General features: G+C 50.3%; 1 protein-coding gene and 2 long non-coding RNA genes across 6 annotated transcripts; 2 read left to right on the top strand and 1 right to left on the bottom strand.

Annotated features, from left to right (window-relative positions):
• Nucleotides 1–62: 62 nt before the first annotated feature.
• Nucleotides 63–9,526, top strand: LOC140641152 (uncharacterized). Of its 3 annotated transcripts, none has more exons than XR_012037664.1 (3): nt 63–604; nt 1,050–1,244; nt 8,969–9,526. It is a non-coding gene; the product is annotated as an uncharacterized lncRNA (long non-coding RNA). The 3 variants fall into 3 exon arrangements; XR_012037665.1 differs by having other exon boundaries at nt 8,972–9,526; XR_012037663.1 differs by lacking the exon at nt 8,969–9,526 and adding an exon at nt 3,898–4,956.
• On the bottom strand, nt 443–16,035 carry LOC140641151 (uncharacterized). Its single transcript, XR_012037662.1, has 2 exons — nt 15,370–16,035; nt 443–816 (listed from the first exon to the last, which is right to left on the bottom strand). It is a non-coding gene; the product is annotated as an uncharacterized lncRNA (long non-coding RNA).
• NHP2 (NHP2 ribonucleoprotein) lies at nt 15,347–19,663 on the top strand. 2 transcript variants are annotated; one of them, XM_072840575.1, is made up of 5 exons: nt 15,347–15,488; nt 16,214–16,455; nt 16,538–16,607; nt 18,629–18,734; nt 19,311–19,663. In XM_072840575.1, the coding sequence occupies exons 2-5, from the start codon at nt 16,296–16,298 to the stop codon at nt 19,434–19,436; spliced, it is 462 nt and encodes a 153-aa protein (XP_072696676.1). In that variant the 5' UTR covers nt 15,347–15,488; nt 16,214–16,295; the 3' UTR covers nt 19,437–19,663. The 2 variants fall into 2 exon arrangements, with proteins under 2 accessions (XP_072696676.1, XP_072696677.1); XM_072840576.1 differs by lacking the exons at nt 15,347–15,488; nt 18,629–18,734 and having other exon boundaries at nt 16,159–16,455.
• Nucleotides 19,664–19,875: the final 212 nt, after the last annotated feature.

The following is a 19,875-nucleotide window of genomic DNA, read 5'->3' on the forward strand; positions in this document are numbered from 1 at the left end:
CCCGCCCCGCCCTGCGCCGCCGCCGGGCCCGCCCACTTCCGGCCCGCCCGCCGGGCGCTCTGGGCATGCGCAGGGGCTCGGGCCCCAGGCGAGGAGCGGGGGCGGCTCGGGGCTGCGGCGGCCGCACCAGCCCTCGGTTCCTGCCCGGGTCCCGCGGAGACTTCGCTGGCCTGCTGCGACGCGGGCTAGATCTCCGGGACCACATGCTCCCCCATTTCTCCCAGCCGCAGCTCTCATCCACCCGGACCCCAGCATCTTAGTCCTGCCACCCCCAGGCCCCCCTCGTTGAACTCGGCCGGTCCTTGTGCCTCTGCCTTTCCAGAACGGGCCCCTGTGCAGCCCCAGCACTCGCCCCGCCCGCCGCCGCTGGCCTAGGCTCTCCGGCCCGGCCCACCCACGTTCCCGGCCCGTCCTGCCGGTAAACCTTTTCCTCCTGGGGAAGTGCTTGCTCTAAGACTGGCCCTCCCTTTGACGGTTGGGTCAGAACTACTTCCGGCAACGAAGAATGAAGAATGACGCCTAGAATGGCTCTAGTTAACATTCCTCCGTTTTGCCACAAAGCTGGGAACTAGCCTCCCACGGGGGCTTCCAGGCCTGACCCAGGGTGAGCGCAGCGTCCTCATTGCAGTTTCCAAATTTCCCTTACATAGTCTAGCCACCTCCCAGTTCTTTTTTTCCTCCCCCCACATTCTAATCGGGTTATGATCGACATACCATAAAATCCACCTGGTGAAAATGTACAAGTCCATGGTTCTAGCATATTCAGAGAGTTGAGCAACTGGTCACCACAATTGAAGTTCAGAACGTTCACTTCCCCTAAAAAACGAAACCTCTTACCCCTGAGCAGTCGTTCCCATCCCCACCCGCCCCAACCCCAGCCCCTGCAGCCACTAATCTACTTTCTGTCTCTCTAGGTTTACATGTTCTGGACATTTTTAATAAATGAAATCATATATGTAGCCTTTGGTGTCTGGTTACTTTTGCTTCCAGGTTCATCCATGTTTTGTTTTGTTTTGTTTTGTTTTGTTTTGTTTTGTTTTTTACCACAGATACCGCCTATATGTGAGAGACTCAACAATCTCTCTCTCTCCAGTCCTGCTCTTTATCACAAGCTCCAGGTTCGCAGGTCCCAGGGCAGCCTCCACACCTCTGCATGGAGGTCAACTCAGACATCAGACTTGACTTGCCCAATACAAGAAAACCACAGACTGAACTCAGTTATGAATACTGATGCAAGAATGCTAGTAAGTAGGGGTGTCTAGTGGCTCAGTAGGTTGAGCAACCAACTGTTGATCTCAGCTCAGGTCTTAATCTCAGGGTCTTGAGTTTGAACTCATGTTGGGCATGGAGCCTATTTAAAAAAAAAAAAAAAGAGGGCAGCCTGGGTGGCTCAGCGGTTTAGCACCGCCTTTAGCCCAGGGCATGATCCTGGAGACCCGGGGTTCAAGTCCCACGCACGTCAGGCTCCCTGCATGGAGCCTGCTTCTCCCTCTGTCTGTGTCTCTGCCTCTCTCTCTCTGTCACTCATGAATAAATAAAATAATTAAAAGAAGAAGAAGAAGAAAGCTAAGGATGGTTTAATATTAGGAACTCTGTTAATATAATGATAATATTAATAGGAAAAATGAGGGGGGAAAGTAGTCTTTTTTTTTTAAGATTTTATTTTCATTCAGAGAGACAGAGAGGCAGAGATATAGGCAGAGGGAGAAGCAGGCTTCCTGCAGGGAGCCTGATGGTGGACTCTATCCCAGAACCTGGGATCACACCCTGAGCCCAAGGCAGATGCTCCTACCAGAGCCACCCAGGCGTCCCAAATTTCAACATACATTTTCAATAAACATTCTTGACAAAATAGAGTAAGGTAAACATTTCTTTTTTAAAAAAGAAGATTTTACTTATCCATCCACAAGAGACACAGAGAGAGAGGCAGAGACAGAGGCAGAGGGAGAAGCAGGCTTCTTGCAGGGAGCCCGATGTAGGACTCCATCCCAGGACCCGGAGATCACGCCCTGAGCCAAGGCAGAGGCTCAACCGCTGAGCCACCCAACCGTCCCAAGATAAACATTTCTAAAAACAATCCAAATGTCATCTTCCTGAAGCATTTTTCATTAAAGTATGAAACAATACCTTATTCCATTTATTCTTTTTTTTTTTTTTAATTTATTTATGATAGAGAGAGAGAGAGAGATTGGCAGAGACACAGGCAGAGGGAGAAGCAGGCTCCATGCACCGGGAGCCCGATGTGGGATTCGATCCCGGGTCTCCAGGATCGCGCCCTGGGCCAAAGGCAGGCGCTAAACCGCTGCGCCACCCAGGGATCCCCCATTTATTCTTTAACCTTTTCTGGAGGAACAGCTAATGCAATTGACAAGAGAAAGAAGGTAGAGGTGTAAAAGGTAGGAAATGAGTAGGTAGGTAATTTGGAGATCATATGATTACATATGTGGAAAACCCAAAACACCATTCTAAATAAATAAGAGAATTCAGCAAGGTGGTTTTAGCATGTCAACAAGAATCAGAAGATACAAAGGAAGAAAGGATATAAAACACCTAGGAATACACTTAATGAATATACAAGAAACAGATGAAGAATGCAGGAAATGCTGAGCACATAAAACATGTAAGCAAACGCAAAGGGCTTCGTGTTTCTGAATAGGAAGAGTCGAGATCATGATGAAGTCAAACATCCTGTAAACATTTTTTTAAGGTTTTATTTATTTGAGAGAGTGAGGGAGAGAACACGAGCAGGCGAGAGGAGGGGCAGAGGGAGAAGCAGACTTCAGGCTGAGCAGGGTGCCAAACACAGGGTTTCATCCCAGGACCCTGGTATCATGACCTGAGCCAAAGGCAGACGCCTAACCAACTGAGCCACTCAGGCGGCCCATTTGATTAACTTGTTAATGCTATCCTAATAAAAGCAATTTCATAGGAATAATCTCTTGTTGAATAAAGCAGGATGCAATAATGCTGTTCATGGTCTGCTACCACTTCTGTAAAAAGGGGAAAAAACAGTATTTGGGGATAAGTAGGGAGGTAGGAAGGTAGGTAGATAGATGGAGACTATCTATGGAAGGCAACCTAGGAATTGCCTCTCACTAGCTACTTCTGGGTAGAAAAATAGGAAACTGAAACAAGAATGGAAGAGACACTTTTCACCATACAACTTTTTGGTATAATTTTGAACCATGTCAATGTATTACTTACTCAAATATTTTTTAAAAAGGCAGCATGACCTGCCTTCAGCTTGAGTCATGATCCTGGGGTCCTGGGATAGAGCACTGCATCTAGCTCCCTGCTCAGCAGGGACTCTGTTTCTCCCTGTCCCTTTGCCCCTCCCCCTGCTCATGCTCTCTCTCTCCCTCTCTCTCTCTCTCTCTCAAATAAATAAATACAATATTAAAAAAAAAGAAAAAGAAAAAATTCTTTGTGGGGGAGAGAGAGAATCTCAAGCAGACTCACCACTGTGTTTGGAGCCTGATGTGGGGCTCAATCTCACAACCCTGAGATCAGGACCTGAACTGAAACCAAGAAGCGAATGCTTAACCAAATGAACCACCCAGGCATCCCAGAAAAAAAAAAGAATTCTACTGCTATTTTTTTTTTCCTACTACTATTTTTAAAAAGTCTCCTAAGGGCTCTGTGTCACCAGCAAGTGATTTAGGTAGCCAGGACCTTCCACAGTGAGGCTCCAGATAATGCTAATGACAGCAGCAGATGGTGGGGACAACGAAAGCCACCAACACAGCAGCATCACGGTCATGCAGGTCTGCAAACTACAGTGAACTATAGTTTCGGGCCAATTCCAGCCCACTGCCCGTTTTTATAAATAATGGATAACTGAAACAGAGAGTGTACCGCCCACAAAGCCTAAAATATTTACTATCTGGCCCTTAACAGAAAACATGTGCTGACCCCAGATGTAAATCAAATGAATTCCGAGACACCCAAGGTCTCCCAATCAAAGAAGGCCACCCTCAACCATCCCCGCCGGCCTCCGATGCCCGGTCTGCTCCACTCCAGCCCAGCTGGTCTCCTCCCTGTCCCTCATGAAGGAAGAGAACAGATTCCTCCTTCTTGGATGCTGAAAAGGAAGACGAGCCGGACAGAAGCCTGGCAGTTTGGGGTTCCTGCTCTTTCTCAGCAAGGTCTGTGGAGAAGGAGCACAGAACTAGGAAGGGAACCATCAGCTGCTCCCCAAATTCTGCCTCTCTCCATCCCCAGCTGGAAGCCAATGGCCAAAGGAGGGAGGGGAGCCCGTCCCTGGTTTGCTCCAGAGGGGGGGTCCCTGCTGCCTCCCAGAGCCTCCCCATTCCCCCTGTTACAGGATGAGGGGTCAGAGACGGGTCCCCAAAGTGTTTGTAGGAGAAAGACTGTGACCACCCCGGCCAGTCCAAAGGCAAAGCAAGAAACCAGCTGTCAACCAAACAGGGTCATAACAGTTTACAAGCCAGAGACGGTCACAGCAGAGTCCTGGCAATTCCCAGTTTGCTGCCGCTGGGGTAGGTGCACACCCCAGGGGGGTGGAGGCCAGAGAGGGATAGGACCAGCCCCCTGGACAGACTCCAGTCTCGGGGGATGCAGCAGGGCTGCACCTGCACCCAGCAGGTATTACCTGCTTCCTCCATCCTGATACACCTTAGGGAATCAATGACGCTGGGACAGGCCTCGGTTCTCCCCACCACATCCCCTCTATCTGGGACCCAAGTCTCTAGGTCTCCCTGCACATGCAGCTGAGACCAGTGTGTGAGTTCCACAGGATTAGAAATACTTTCCAATGCTTTCTCCATTATCCCCATAACCTGACGAGGCAAGTCCTCCCAGACCTCTTTCTCTGCCAGCCTGTCCTGCCCTGCCCTCCACCTCTGTTTCCAATTCAGTGAATGTATCCAGAAACCTGGCATGTCCCTGTTCGCTTTTTTTTTAAGGTTTTATTTATTTATTTATTTATTTATTTATTTATTTATTTATTTATTTATTTTGTTTATTCATGATAGAGAGAGAGAGAGGCAGAGCCAGACAGAAGGAGAAGCAGGCTCCATGCAAGAGGCCCGATGTGGGACTCGATCCCGGGACTCCAGGGTCACACCTGGGCAGAAGGCATGCACTAAACCGTTGAGCTACCCAGGGATCCTCTCCTGTTCACTTTTTTTTTTTTTTTTAAAGATTTTATTTATTTATTAGAGAGAGGGAGAGATACAGAGAGAGAGAGGCAGAGGGAGAAGCAGGCTCCATGCAGGGAGCCTGACGTGGGACTCAATCCCGAGTCTCCAGGATCACGCCCTGGGCTGAAGGCGGCGCTAAACCGCTTGAGCCACCTGGGCTGCCCCATCCTGTTCACTTTCTATTGCTGTTGTGATATAGGACTGCCTCGTGCCTTAAAACCATGTCCATTCCTTCCCCTGCAGACCAGAGTAGCGCAGTATGGATGGTGCACCGCTGGGGTCTCTGCCCAGTGCTTTACAAGGAGGCAAAGTCAGAGTTCCCACCTGCTGTGATCTCACCTGATGCTGATCGGGCTGCTCTTCAAGCTTATTCCGGTTGTTGGAAGGATTCAGGGCCTTGTGGGAACCCCCTGGATTGGGGTCTCCCTTCCTGTCAGCCAGGTACCATTGGTTCCTTGCAGCTGCTCTTCAGTCCTTGCACAGGGCTCCTGTGTTCACAGCCAGCAACTAATCTCTCTGATTGCCCCACTGCCACCAGCCAGGGAAGTGCTATGCTTTCCAACCTGGATAATCCATGACAGTGCCACATACTCACAGGAGTGATAGCCCAGTGGACTCCCAGGTCCTGGGAATTAGGGCAGGACCTCTCTCAGGGCCCACTCTAGAAATTCTGTCTACCCCATTTGCCCTCTTCCCCACCCCCACGCCCAGGCTCAAAGTCCTGCTGCTCCTACATATTGCTCACATGGATTCTCTAAGCTCCAGCCTCATGGCCACCACCCTGGGCTCCCCTCATGGCTCAACCGGTCTCTGAAGTAGATCCCTCACCCTCATTTTTCTTCTCCTGCCCCAGGCTCCATTGCCCACTCCCCTCTTTTCCCATGGTGGCCGAATGATCTTCCACATGCACAAAGCTATCTGGCTTACTCCCCAGTTTATTTTATTATTTTGTTTGGTTTATGTATTTTTAAAGATTTTATTTATTTGAGAGCGAGAGAGAGAGAGAGAGAGAGAGGGAGGGAGCAAGGGAGGAAGAGAGAATCTCAAGCAGACTCCATGCTAAGCAGAGCCTGACATGGGGCTTGATCTCACAACCCTGAAATCATGACCTGAGCTGAATGAAATCAAGAGTTGGTTGCTCACCCAACTGAGCTATCCAGGCACCCTTTTTTGTGGTTGAAACAAACAACCACAAAAGGGTTTTAAGTAATCACTATGCCCAACATGGATTCAAACTTAGGACCCCCCAGATCAAGAGTCCCATCCATGCTCTTTCAACTGAGCAGCCAGGTGCCCCTGTTTATTTTTTTTTTTTTCAGTAAACTGTACCCCCCATGTGGGGCTCAAACTCACAACCCCAAGATCAAGAGTCCCATGCTTTTCCAACTGAGCCAGCCAGGTGCACTTGCTCCCCAATTTAAGCTCCTGCAATGCCTTCCTCTCCAGTAAGCTTGAGACAAAACCAATAAAGTTCATTCACTCCAGTTTTTTCTGAGCATTGACTCCCTGCCAGGTATGCCCTTCTGGAGCTTTCTGTTATAACACAACAGATCCCAGCAAAGAGCAAGGCTGCAGTGAGCACTGAGGGTGGCCATCCCAAAGGGCCCTGCCTCACCACCCCCCTCCCAGTTCCTCACCTCCAGGCATCCCCAGCTCCCCACCCACCACACCCAGCAGGTCTCAGTAGGGAGCCCTGTCTCCCAGATCCCTTCCCAGGTTCCAGTTCTACCTTCTCCCAGCTCTTAGGAACCTCTGGGGAGGCAAGGACTGTTTCACTCTAGTTCACTATCACTCTCTCCAATGCCTGGCACAGACTTTGACACACTCCAGGTGCTCAGTACATTTTCTAGAATTAATGCAAAGTCCAAGATGAGATCTGAGATCCAAAACCTCCTCAGCAACCCCTCTACTCCTGAAGGTTTGCCAAGTGCCCTGTCACTGATGGCTCCAAGAACTCCAGCTGTTCAGCCCTTCTAGCCCCTGGCCTGGCCCTAGCTGTGGACTGCAGGTGGAGCCCAGGACAGTGCTGCTTGGGGATCAGCTATTTACGGAACAGAACTCACTCCATGGCCTGCAGTCTGGCAGGCATGCCAATGTTGATGCCAGGAGGCCGTGTTAAAAGGGCACAAGAACAGAAGATGTGCCCATGAGCTCATGCTCCAGAATTCTATTAAGCTGTGGGTGGCAGCATGGTGCCATGCAAAGGGAGCAGGTTTGGTACCCTCCAACACACCCAGTTACAGCCCACCAAGCTTTACCAAAACAGGAGAGTAAACTCCAGAGAAGAGTCTCCAGCAGAGGAGAAATTCTGGAAGTGTGCAAAGCCCATGGCAGATGAAGGCCTTGGTGAGAAAGAAGTGCAGCCCAGGACAGGCTGCAGGAGGCCACGGAGGAGAACCACCCCAAGTGACACCCAGAGGCACCAGGATGGTGGAAGTGAGAGTCAGAACTGAAACAGGGAGACAGGATGCCTGGGTGGTTCAGTGGTTGAGTGTCTATCTGCCTTTGGCTCAGGATGTGATGCCGTGGTCCTGGGATTGAGTCTCACATCAGGCTCCCCACAGGGAGCCTGCTTCTCCAGAACTCTGCCTTTGTCTCTGCCTCTTTCTCTGTCTCTCATGAGTAAATAAGTAATATCTCAAAAAAAAAAAAAAAAAGAAAGAAAGAAAAGAAAAAAGAACTGAAACAGGGTGACACCCCTCCCCAACCCTACCTCTTCCTCCAGGCAGCCCTGGACCAAAAAAAAAAAAAAAGACCTATCTGAGAAAAGCACAGTTTTATTAAAAAAATTATTTTACTTATTTATGAGAGACACAGAGAAAAGCAAGAGACACAGAGGGAGAAGCAGGCTCCCTGCAGGGACCCTGATGGACTGGATCCCAGAACCCCAGGATCATGACCTGAGGTGAAGGCAGATGCTCAATCACTGAGCCACCCGGGCGCCCGGAGAAAAGCACACTTTTGACCAGTGTTGGTGGCCTGGAGTCAAGCCTGCTTCAGGTTCTGATTAGAGCTTAGGGGTGGATGACAGCCTCAGCAGCCACCCCTTCCCCACCACCAGCAGGAGCCACAGCCCACAGCCCAGGTCATGCCCCTCCCCCCTGCTCATGCTCTCTCTCTCAAATAAAATCTTTTTAATTTATGTATTTATTTATTTATTTTAGAGAGAATGAGAGAGCACACATGTGTGGGGGAGGGGCAGAGGGAAAAAGAAGCCAACTCCTGGCTATGCAGGGCTCGATCATGACCTGAGCCCAAATCAAGAGTCAGACACTTAACTGACTGAGCCACCCAGGTGCCTCTAAATAAAAATCTGGAAAGGAAAAGGGAACAGGAAAGGAAGAGGAAGAGGAAGAGGAAGAGGAAGAGGAAAGGAAAGGAAAGGAAAGGAAAGGAAAGGAAAGGAAAGGAAAGGAAAGGAAAGGAAAGGAAAAGAGAGGAGAGGAGAAAGGAAAGGAGAGAGGAGAGGAAAAGGGGAGAGGGGAGGAGGAGGAGGGAGAAGAGAGGAGAGGAGAGAAAGGAGAGGGAAGGAGAGAAAGGAGAGGAAAGGAGAGAGGAGGGAGGAGAGGGGAGGGGGGGAGAGGAGGGAGGGAAAAGGGGAGGGGGGAGGAAAGAGGAAGGAGGGGGAGGGGAGGAGAGGGGAGGAGAGAAAAGGGGAAAAGAGAGGAGGGAGGAAGGAGGAGGAGAGGGGAAAGGGAAGGGGGACGAGAGGAGAGAAGGAGAAGAAATAGGACCTCTACAGATGCAATCAAGTCAAGAAGAGATTGTTAGGATGGGTCCTAATCCCATCTGACCCGTGTTCTTAGCAGAAGAGGAAAACACCATGGGAAGGCAGAGGTACAGCAAGAACGCCCTGTGAGGATGGAGGCAGAGGTGGGAGTGACACGTCTACAAGCCAAGGCACACCAGGGCCTGGCGGCAATTCTAGAAGCTAAGAGAAAAGCATGGAACAGATGTTCCTCTAGAGCTTTCAGAGAGAGCCTGCCCCTGCTGATACTTTGCTTTCAGACTTCTCATCTCTAGAATAAAATTAGTGCTGTTTTAAGCGCCCCCTGGTTTGTGGTACGTTATTAGGGGAGCCCTAGAAAACTATTATACCCAGTCTGTTCCCAGTCTCTGCTTGCTGACCAGATGAATACATCCCACTCCCTGCCACTCCCCGCAGCCCTGCCCCCCTCTTCTGGCAATCTATCCTGGAGAGAAAAAGGAGAAATGAGGGAGGCTCACCCCTCATATTGGGCGGGTGCAGGACAATACAGATGGAACCCCCAACCCCCTCTCCCTGCTCTTAAAATGAGGGACCTGCATGCAAGTACATGGATCCCCCAAGCTAGATGTCCACACTCTGTCCATGACCCACCCACCCACACCTCGACCACCCTTCAAATCTACAGGGACAGCTGTCCCTCAGAAGAGTAGATTGGGGGAGAGGGCTGAGCAGGTCCTGCTGACAGACACAGGGCCAACCTGCCAGGGAGTTCCTGTAGCTGGCGGACTGGGGGTGCAGATAGGTCCTACGGATTTCCTCAGCCTGGCCCTCTATAGCTCAGCCCCAGAAGGGAACCTCCAGACAGCCAGCAGAAACCTGTCAGCAGCCTGGGGGCTTTCCTCATCCAAGTATCTCATTCAATCTTTATCTGATTTTAAAGACAAAACAAAACAAACAAAAAAACCCAGAAGCACAGTAAGGTTAAACAATTTGCCCAGGGGTAAAAAGCTGATAAACTGTCTACCTGGGATTCAAACCCTGACCTGTTTGATTCCCAGACCCTCCCTCTCTCCCCATATCTAGCCTTTCCCCAGGCTTGGTTTTAAACTAGTGAACTGCCAAAGCCCCAGTAGATACCAAAAATAGTTCAAAAACAGATTAAAGACAATGAGCAAACATTATTACAACCATCAAAACAGTTTAGTAGTGCCCAAAAACATATTAGAGCCTTGTAGACAACGGAGATATTTTAAATGAACGCATGGCAAGTGTAAGAATTCAGTAAATGGTATCAGGACAATAGCTCAGCCATCTGGAAGAAAGTCAAGCTGGAGCTCTCTTTTGTTCCTAACATCATATTAAACCTGATGGATCAAACATTTTCATATAAACACTGACACCACAAAAGCACTAAAAACTTTCCTTAAAGCACTAAAAGCTTTTCTAAAGCGGTAAGAGACAACCTTATAGAAAAAGTGGACAAGAATAGAACACAAATGAGCTATAGAAATATGAAATCTCCAGCTTCCCTGAGAACTAAAGAAATGCAAATGAAAACAAGACACCATTTGTCCCTACTGGATCACCACCAACCTTCTTCCCTCTCAAAAAAGTTGCTAAAATCCTGTCTTGGCAAGGGCTGGCGAGACACCATTCAGAGCAATTGTAAATCGTGCCTCTTTAGATAATAACCGGATAATATTGCAGATATCAAGATTGTAAATGTTAGGGATCCCTGGGTGGCGCAGCGGTTTGGCGCCTGCCTTTGGCCCAGGGCGCGATCCTGGAGACCCGGGATCGAATCCCACGTCGGGCTCCCGGTGCATGGAGCCTGCTTCTCCCTCTGCCTGTGTCTCTGCCCCTCTCTCTCTCTGTGACTATAATAAATAAATAAATAAATAATTAAAAAAAAAAAAAAAGATTGTAAATGTTAGGAATTTATCCTGGACAGACTCACAAAAGTACCAAAGGTATGATATTCATTGCAAACTCACTCAAAATAGTAAAAACACTAAAAAAAACAAACTAAAGGGGATGCCTGGGTGACTCAGTGTGTTAAGCATCTGCCTTTGCCTCAGGTCACGATTCCGGGGTTCCAGCCCCACATCCCCACATCAGGCCCTGTGCTCAGTGGGAAGTCTGCTTTTCCCTCACCCTTTGTTGTTGTTGTGGATTTTGTTTTTTTTTTTTTAAGATTTTTATTTATTTACTCATGAGAGAGAGAGGCAGAGACAGAGGGAAGCAGGCTCCACGCAGGGAGCCTGATGGGGGACTCGATTCCAGGACCCCAGGACCACAACCTGAGCGGAGGCAGACACTCAACCGCTGAGCCACTGAGGCATCTCTCCCTTTCCCTCTGTTGTATCTCGTGCTCTAGCTCCCTCTCAAACAAATAAAAGTAAAACCTTAAAAAGTAATAATAAAAACAAAAGTCCATTGGTAGGGACTGCTGAAATAAAGTATGGAAATCCACACACTGTGATGTGATGGAGATATTAAAAGAATAAGAATTATCTCTACGGTGGACATAGAAACATTTCCCAAGATACATTAACAAGTGGAAATAAACTGCCAGAACAGTATAGCATATTGTTATTTTAAAAAGAGAATTCATGTTATTTTATTATTTATTTAATTTAAAAAAATTAACTCTATGCCCAACATGGGGCTGGAACTCATGACCTTGAGATCAAGAGTCCTATTCTCTACCGACTGAGCCAGGCAGGTGCCCCTACATTATATTATTTAACATACATAAACAAACACATGTACACATGTGTACATAAAAAACTTAATAGTGAATACTTCCAAAGAGTTTTTTTTTTTTTTTTAAGGTTTTATTTATTTGATAGAGAGAGAGCTTGCATGCACCAAGTGGGGGGGGGGGGGTGTGGAGGAAGAGGGAGAAGCAGCCAGACCTGTGGCTCCATCCCAGGACCCCAGTATCTTGACCTGAGCCAAAGGCAGATGCTTACCGCCCAGGCGCCCCCCTCTGGAGAGTTTAAATGGAAGGAATAGGAATTAGGAAGAATGTTTAACTCTTCAGCCACCTGAAAAAAATTTTTTAACATTATCACCTTTAAAATATCACATTTCAAATTCCAAAGCCCAAATCCAGACCCTAAAGAAACGTGTCCTTCTCAAGAGCCACGCTGACTTTTCTAAGGTCCCAGATCCCAAACAGTTGTTTCTGAGGAAGGGTCCAACCTCCAGAATCCTACTTACTGCCTCTCTTAGCATCTGGCCCCAAAATCTCAAGCTTTGTTTCTGGGGAGACACCAACCCGTCACTAAGAAAACCAGGCTGGGATGTAGGTTTCCCTCAATCATCTTGACAGATACTGACCATACTAGGACTGAGATCCTGGCCTATAAAACTAAAGCAGAGTTCCAATAAATTGTGTCAGCTATATCTACTATGTTGTTATCTTTTACTTGAACGTCAGGTCCCAAAGTAAGCATCCAGCCTGATAAATAAAAGGTCAATTAAAAAAGTCATCCTCAGGGCACCTGGGTGACTCAGTGGTTGAGAGATGGCCTTCGGCTCAGGGTGTGATCATGGGGTCCTGAGATCAAGTCCTGCATCAGAGAGCCTTCTTGTCCCTCTGCCTGTGTCTCTGCCTCTCTCTGTGTCTCTCATGAATAAATAAATAAAATATTTATAAATAAATAAAGGAGCAAAGGATCTGAGTAGACATTTCTCCAAAGGAATGCAAATAGCTTACTGCAAGGAAGGTTGCTCAGGATCATTAGCCATCAGGGAAATGCAAATTAAAACCACAGCCAGGTTCAATTTCACAAGGACTGGAATTACTACAATAAAAATGTCAGATAACATCAAGTGTTGGTAAGAAGGCGGGGAAATTGGAATGCTGGTACTTTGTGGCTAGGAGCATAAAACAGTACAGCCGCTTTGGGAAACAGCCTGATGGTTCCCCCCCAAAAAGCTAAAGAGAGCCAAGAATGCTAGTGCTAGGTGTATACCCAAGAGAATTGAAAACATATGCCCACATGAAAAGTAGCAGCCCTATTCCCAGTAGCCAAAAGGTAGAAACAATCCAATCATTCATTAATGAATGGATAAAATGCAGAAAACCCATGTAACAGAATGCGATGTAATAATAGACATGCTGACAACATGGATGGACCTTGAAAACGTGATGTACTCAATGATTCCCATTTGATGGAATGTCCGGGACAGGGACACTACTTTCTATAGAAACAGAAATTAAATTAGGGGTTGCTTAGGGCTGGGGAGGCTGTGGGGGTCAGAGGGTGATAGCCACAGGATGCAGGGGTTTTTATTGAAGGGATGAACATATCTTCGAATTGACTGTGGTGATGTCTGCACGATTCACTAACTATACAAAAAACATCGATTTGTACACTTTAAATAGGCAACCAGCATGGGATGGGAATTTTATCAGAACTAAAAAACAAACAAACAAAAAAAACAAACAACAACAACCTCCCCAACATTTCAGACGATGGGACTTTAGTCCATCTGGGTCAAACTTTCTCACTTTATTAGACAAAGTGCTGAAGCCTAGAGTTTAAATGAGTTAACAAAGGTTGCTTGTTCTTCAGAGCCCTGGTCCATTAGGCATAGCCAGATGGTCTCACTCAGTCTACACTGCTTCAAGTGAGCTCAAGTAGCCATTCGAAAAAAATCAGTTAAGTCACATATGCCACTTCAGATCCAGCCTAGAGGTCTGAGCTGGGCTTTAAAAATGCACGTGTAAGGACGCCTCGGTGGCTCAGTGGTTGAGCATCTGCCTTCAGCTCAGGGCATGATCCTGGGGTCCTGGGATGGACCCCCGTATCAGACTCCTGGAAGGAAGCCTGCTTCTCCCTCTGCCTATGTCTCTGTGTCTTTCATGAATAAATAAATAAAATCTTTTTTAAAAATGCGTGATGTAGTTTACTGAGGACATATCACACGACACAAGCAGAGTGTAAGCTTGCAGACAAGTGGACCTGGATTGAGATGTAGCTCTGTGTGAGCTGGACAGAGCTATTTACTCCGTGGGCCTCCATAAATGGTGAGTAATAAAAAAAAATATAAAAAAAAAAAATGGTGAGTAATAAAGGCATTCTTTGTGAGCAACGGATGAAATACCCCGAGTAATGTACTTGGTGCATAAACGTTTACTTCCTTCCTCCTGCCAATCAGAACTGAGAGGCTTTCAACAACTGAGACTTTGGTCAACACATTTATTGGAATCAGGTTTTTTGAGGATGAAATTCTCCATAAGGACGCAGTCCATCCTGTCCCATGCATACATGTGGCAGTACTTGGCCCCTCTGTGACCTGACACTTTATGGGGGGGGGGTCCTACAAGGCTTTAAAAGTTGACAGGAACACCACTCAGAGACAAGACTAGAAGAGCACCTTTCAGGGGCACCTGGGCGGCCTAGTTAAGCATCTGATCTTTCATGATCCCAGAATCCTGGGATGGAGCCCCACTTTAGGCTCTCTGCTCAGTGGGGAACCTGCTTCTCCCTCTTCCTCTCTGCCTGCTTCTGCTCACTCATGCTCTCTCTCTCCGTCAAATAAATTAATCTTAAAAAAAAAAAAAAAAAGGCGGGGGCGGGGGTGGGGGTGGGGAATGCCTGGTGGCTCAGTGGTTGAGCGTCTGCCTCTGGCTCAGTGTGATCTCAGGGTCCTGGGATGAGTCCCGCGTGGGGTTCCCCACAGGGAGCCTGCTTCTCCCTCTGCCTCTCTCTGTCTCTCTCATGAATAAATAAATTCAGCCTTTGAAAAAAGGTTTAAAAAAAAGAAAGGAAAAGCACCCTTCAGAGCCCTGCAGTTCTGTGTTCAGGGAAGCCCACGGAGCAGCTCTCACAGCTTCAGGACGGCTTCCCCAGGAAGGCAAGAATTGCTACTACTGGACCTACAGGGGTACAGCAGAGTCGTAGGCAGGAAAGTACCGGCCGCAAAGCTTCAGGCAGGGGCTATCTTTTCTCAAGAAACTCCAAAGTGAAAACATTTATAAAAGATCATTATCCTGTTATGTTGTGCGTACCATTTTGCTTACTTTCAAACTATTTTTTCATTGTTTATATAACATATTTTCATTGTTCAACTGATTTATGTTTCTATTTATGAAAACTGCTTGGGGTCTAAGGTTAGGATGGCCGGCATCTTGATTTTTGCTATTCTAATGGAAAATACAAAAAACTGACCTTGCCACCTGAGTGGCTCAGTCGGTGAAGTGGCTGCCTTTGGCTCAGGTCATGATCCCGGCGGGGGGGGGTCCTGGGCTCCCTGCTCAATGGAAGCCTGGTTCTCCCTCTCGTGCTATCCCTTCTTGTGCCCTCTCTGTCAAATAAATAAATAAACAAATAATTTTTAAAATTGACTTGATTTTTATTGAATGACTACACTTGGTGACAGAGTGAAAAGTTTAATTTTTTAAGTTGGCTTAACTAACCTGTGCTCCCACGGGTCACCTGACACTTCCAAAGTTCCACTTACCGGCCTATTCTGCTACCTTACCAGTTTCCGGCCTACCGCCTCCTGATCCACGGCAATCAATCTGTAGCAATCGTCGAATTACCATCCAGCCGGCGTTCCAGGAAGCGGGGGAGGTCAGCGGGAAGGCCAGATCACCCCAGGTGGGCCCGCCCCCAGCCCAGCGTCCGCGTCCCCCGACGCCCTGAGGATAGCTGCAGAGCCGCCGCCCACCGCGCCCCAGGTCCCAGCCTCCGGGCCGGCGCGCCCAGGGGCCCCGGGGGAGGGGGCGCTCGCTCTCCCCCCACGCGCCCCGCCGGGGTCACGGCCGGGCAGCCGTAGGAACCGGGAGGAAACAAAGGGGGAGGGGAAGTCCGTGGAGGTCGACGGGGACCGCAGTTTCAGGGAAGGGGGCGGGGGAGTCGGTCCCGGGTGACTTCCGAGCGGGCGGCCGACTGAGCGGAGACACGCCCAGGGAGCGGGGCGACGGGGAGAACGAGCGAGGCATCGTGCTAGCGCGGGGGCCTCTGCAGCGCCCGGCTCCGCCCGGACCGCGGGAGGACCAGACTCCGAGGAGCCCAGGAACCCACTTTCTTCCCTTTCGCAGGCCCCGCCCCTCGCGGGGGTCCGGTCCCCTCGGGCGTGGTTACGCCCCGCAGACCCCGCCCCCTCCACCACCCCCGGAGCCGGCGACGCGGAGCTCTCCCCCGGCCTAAGCCCGCGTCCGCGTCCCTTCCCGCCCGCCCGGGCCCCGCCCCCCAGCCGAGGCCCCGCCCCCAGCCGAGGCCCCGCCCCTCCGCGGTCCGCGTTTAAAGCGCCGCGGGACGACGATTGGTTGGAGTCGGAGACGTCGTTTCCTCGTTGGCTAAGGTACGGCCGCTTCCCGCAGTACCGGACGACCCGGAAGTGATTCCTGAGGCCCGGGCCACGTGGGTTTGCCGCGCGGGGAGCCGGTTTCCGTGGCCGCCGCGATGACCAAAATAAAGGCGGATCCCGACGCGCCGGAGGCTCAGGCGGAGGCGTGCCTCGGGGAGCGCACTTACCACGAGCTGCTGGTGAACCTGAATCCCATCGCGCAGCCACTGGCCTCTCGCCGTCTCACGCGGAAGCTCTACAAGTGCATCAAGAAAGGTGTGGCCGGCGCGGTGGCCGGTGGTGGCGCGGGGGCGGGCCGAGGCTCCCCGGCCTCCGGCTGACTCTTCTGTCGTTGCAGCCGTGAAGCAGAAACAGATTCGGCGCGGGGTGAAGGAGGTACAGAAGTTTATCAACAAAGGCGAGAAAGGGTAAGGCCCCCCTCCTGCCGGACTTTGCATTTCTGGGTGGTCGCATGGGCATCTCCAATGCTTGGCGGCCCGCCCCCGGGACACGAGGTGATCAGGCAGTCGGTGAGCTCCCTCCGGTACTGCCCGCCGGCAGACAGCATCGCGTCACTTCCAAGAGCTGGGAGGAGCCCCACCGGGACAGTGAGATCCGGGGAAGGGAAGGGAAGGGAAGGGAATCAGCCAGCTCACGTCGGGTAGAGCCCAGCCTCACTCACTCGTAGACTTTTCAGGCACGGTGCTATAGGGAGACAGTGACTTTAACCAAAGACGCACAAAATCAAAGGTCCTGAGACAACTGTGAGGGGATGTGCAGGGTGCGATGAGAATTGACTTCATTACATCTTTCTCCCTCTCAGGCCAGACAGTAAGCGCTTTTCATTTTTATTTATTTTTTAAAAAGATTTTTATTTATTCATTCATGAGAGACACACAGAAAGAGAGAGAGAGAGAAGCAGAGACACAGGCAGAGGGAGAAGCAGGCTCCACGCAGGGAGTCTGATGCGGGACTCGATCCCGGGACTCCAGGATCGTGCCCTGGGCCAAAGGCAGGCGCTAAACCGCTGAGCCACCCAGGGATCCCAGTAAGCGCTTTTTAGAACAAGATAAAGCCTCTCAGTGCTTTTTCTGTTGGGGTGCTTGAGAGAAAAATAGTGCTGGTGCCGGGTATGTGTGTGTTTGTGTGTGCGATGCTCTGCAGTAAATCTGACCTGGGAGAGTGGTGGACAGAAGTATTACCCTCCCGTGGCCTTTGTGAGCCATGGTGAATTTGTGTTTTTTTTTTTTTTTTTTTTTTTTTTTATGATACTCACAGAGAGAGAGAGAGAGAGAGGCAGAGACACAGGCAGAGGGAGAAGCAGGCTCCATGCAGGGAGCCTGATGTGGGATTCAATCCCGGGTCTCCAGGATCGCGTCCTGGGCCAAAGGCAGGCGCCAAACCGCTGCACCACCCAGGGATCCCTCTAGACTAGTTCTTAAGGTGCTTTTTTGGCAGGTGACCCCCCTCTGCCCCGCCCCCAGCAGAACTGTCAAATAGGCAGATGGCTGCACAGATTTGGGGCCTGGAAGGGAGAGGCCAGGCAGGAAAGAACAAATTTGGGAGTTATCAGCACACAGATGGCATCTGACGCCGTGGCTGAGGCTCAGGTCGGTCAGGGATCAGCGTGTGAGGACAGCACCAGCACTGAATGGCCCCTCCAAGGAATGGGTGCTGGTGGAGGAGAGCCTGGAAGACCAAAGGAAAACTAGGAGTGTGGGCCGCAGTACTTTGAACTAAGAGCTCTTTACTTGAGTTTGCCGCCCACCTACCCTGAGAGAACGCTTTTCCTTGGTGTCTTCAGGACTCCCAAGGCCCTTGTCCCAGAGCCCTGATACCTTGCCAGCTATGAGTCCTACCTGAGGGTTCTCTGGCAAGCCTTCATTAGTTCCCTGTCCTTCTTGGACCACGCTCATGCTTCCCAGCCTGGCACTTGAGGCCCCTGCCAGGGTCTCTGGCCTCATCCCTATCCAGGATTCCAGAGCCACCCCAGGCCCCCCTCAGCCAGCTCCTGGGTATGTGCTGCCATTCTGATTCTGTCTCAAACGCTTCCCTCCACCTCCAGAGCTCTGCCACAGGCTGCCTGACACCTTCATTCAGCTTTCTGATCTAGTGTCCCCTCCTGGTTCCTTTTTTCATTCTCCTAGGAGAGCTGAGCTCTGAACTCCTTGGTGTCACTCCCGTACCTCACTTGTCCCAGTGGAATCTCACTTGTCACACTGTGTGACATTTACTTATTTGCCAGAAACTAAAGGCATTACCTCCCCAGAGGAAGTGCTCGCCAAACACATTTGCACGCACTCTCGGAAAGCAGGAGATTCACACCTGGAGTCCATGACGGCTGGGGCCATCTTGTCCATCCCTATTTGGAGGCCCAGTCCACAGGTACCACATTGGACTGAAAGAGGGAATGGGCAAGTTAGAAGTGACAGTATTTCTCTCAATTCAGGATCATGGTTTTGGCAGGGGACACATTGCCCATTGAGGTATACTGCCATCTCCCAGTTATGTGTGAGGACCGGAATTTGCCCTACGTCTATATTCCCTCTAAGACGGTAAGAACATATGAGCCCCCCTTCCTGATCTTGGGGAGCACTGGAGGAGGGGTTCTGTGGGAGCAGGCCACAGTGGGAAAGAGTGCAAGCTTGGGAGTTGAGACAGACACTGATGGACCTTTGGCTTGGCTGGTTCCTGGTTCAGACTCCTCGGAAACTGGGAATTCCCACCCTATGGACCGTGGGAATGAAAAAGTAGGTGTGCGTGGACGTGCCCTGTCAGTGAAGATGCTGTGCCTCTCTCTATCAGCCCTGTCAGGTGGTTGCAGTACTTGGGGGAGAGGGGGCTGCTCAAGGGACCTGTGGTTGGCCTTATCCTCACGCAGGGACCAGAACACTGACCCAGCCTAGAGAGGCAGGCTCCGTGGGGCGGAAGCCCATTCATGCTTGCTTTGTGGCTGTGTAGGCCCAGTGTTGCCAGACCATGCTTGAAAGCTGGCAGAGTTGAAATGATGGTGTAACATGGACCAAACAGCACGTGTCTGTGGGCTGGTCAGGGGTTTGTGACTCCCTGGCATACAGGTCATGCAGCCTTTTTCCCACACAGCCCTTTTTTTTTCCCTCCCTCCCCCACAGGACCTGGGTGCTGCCGCTGGCTCCAAGCGTCCCACCTGCGTGATCATGGTCAAGCCCCATGAGGAGTACCAGGAGGCTTACGACGAGTGCCTGGAGGAGGTGCAAGCCTTGCCCCCACCCATGTGAAGGGTTCAGGCACCTGCTCTGGAAGCTGCTGCCCTGGCAGTGGGCCAGCTGGCTGCCCTGCCGCTGTCTGTGCTCTGCTCGCACATCACTCTGGGCCCCTGTGGCCTGTCCTCTTCCCAGGCAGTTCTGCCAGCTTTTTCATTAAAGGAATGCCGGCGTCTTCTGTTGAGCATCAACGCAGATAGCTCTGAGAATGTAATGTGGGGGAAGTAAATGCTAAGACTAAAGTGTGGTGAGCCTGTGGGTGTTTTTTTCCAGCAGCAGCAGCTGCTTGGTAAGGCCAAGGAGGTGGTGGGCAGAAGACAGTGGAAGCAGCCTTTCTTACCAGAGAACCTGGAGGACTCAGAGGGTGTTCAGTGCTACTGCTGGGCTGCCAGGGCCGCCGTCAGACCAGAGCTGCGAACAGACTCTGCTGCCACCCCCAGCTTCCGCTTCCCAT

The sequence above is a fragment of the Canis lupus genome, chromosome 10 (assembly GCF_048164855.1).
Source record: "Canis lupus baileyi chromosome 10, mCanLup2.hap1, whole genome shotgun sequence".
NCBI classification, from domain to species: Eukaryota; Metazoa; Chordata; class Mammalia; order Carnivora; family Canidae; genus Canis; species Canis lupus.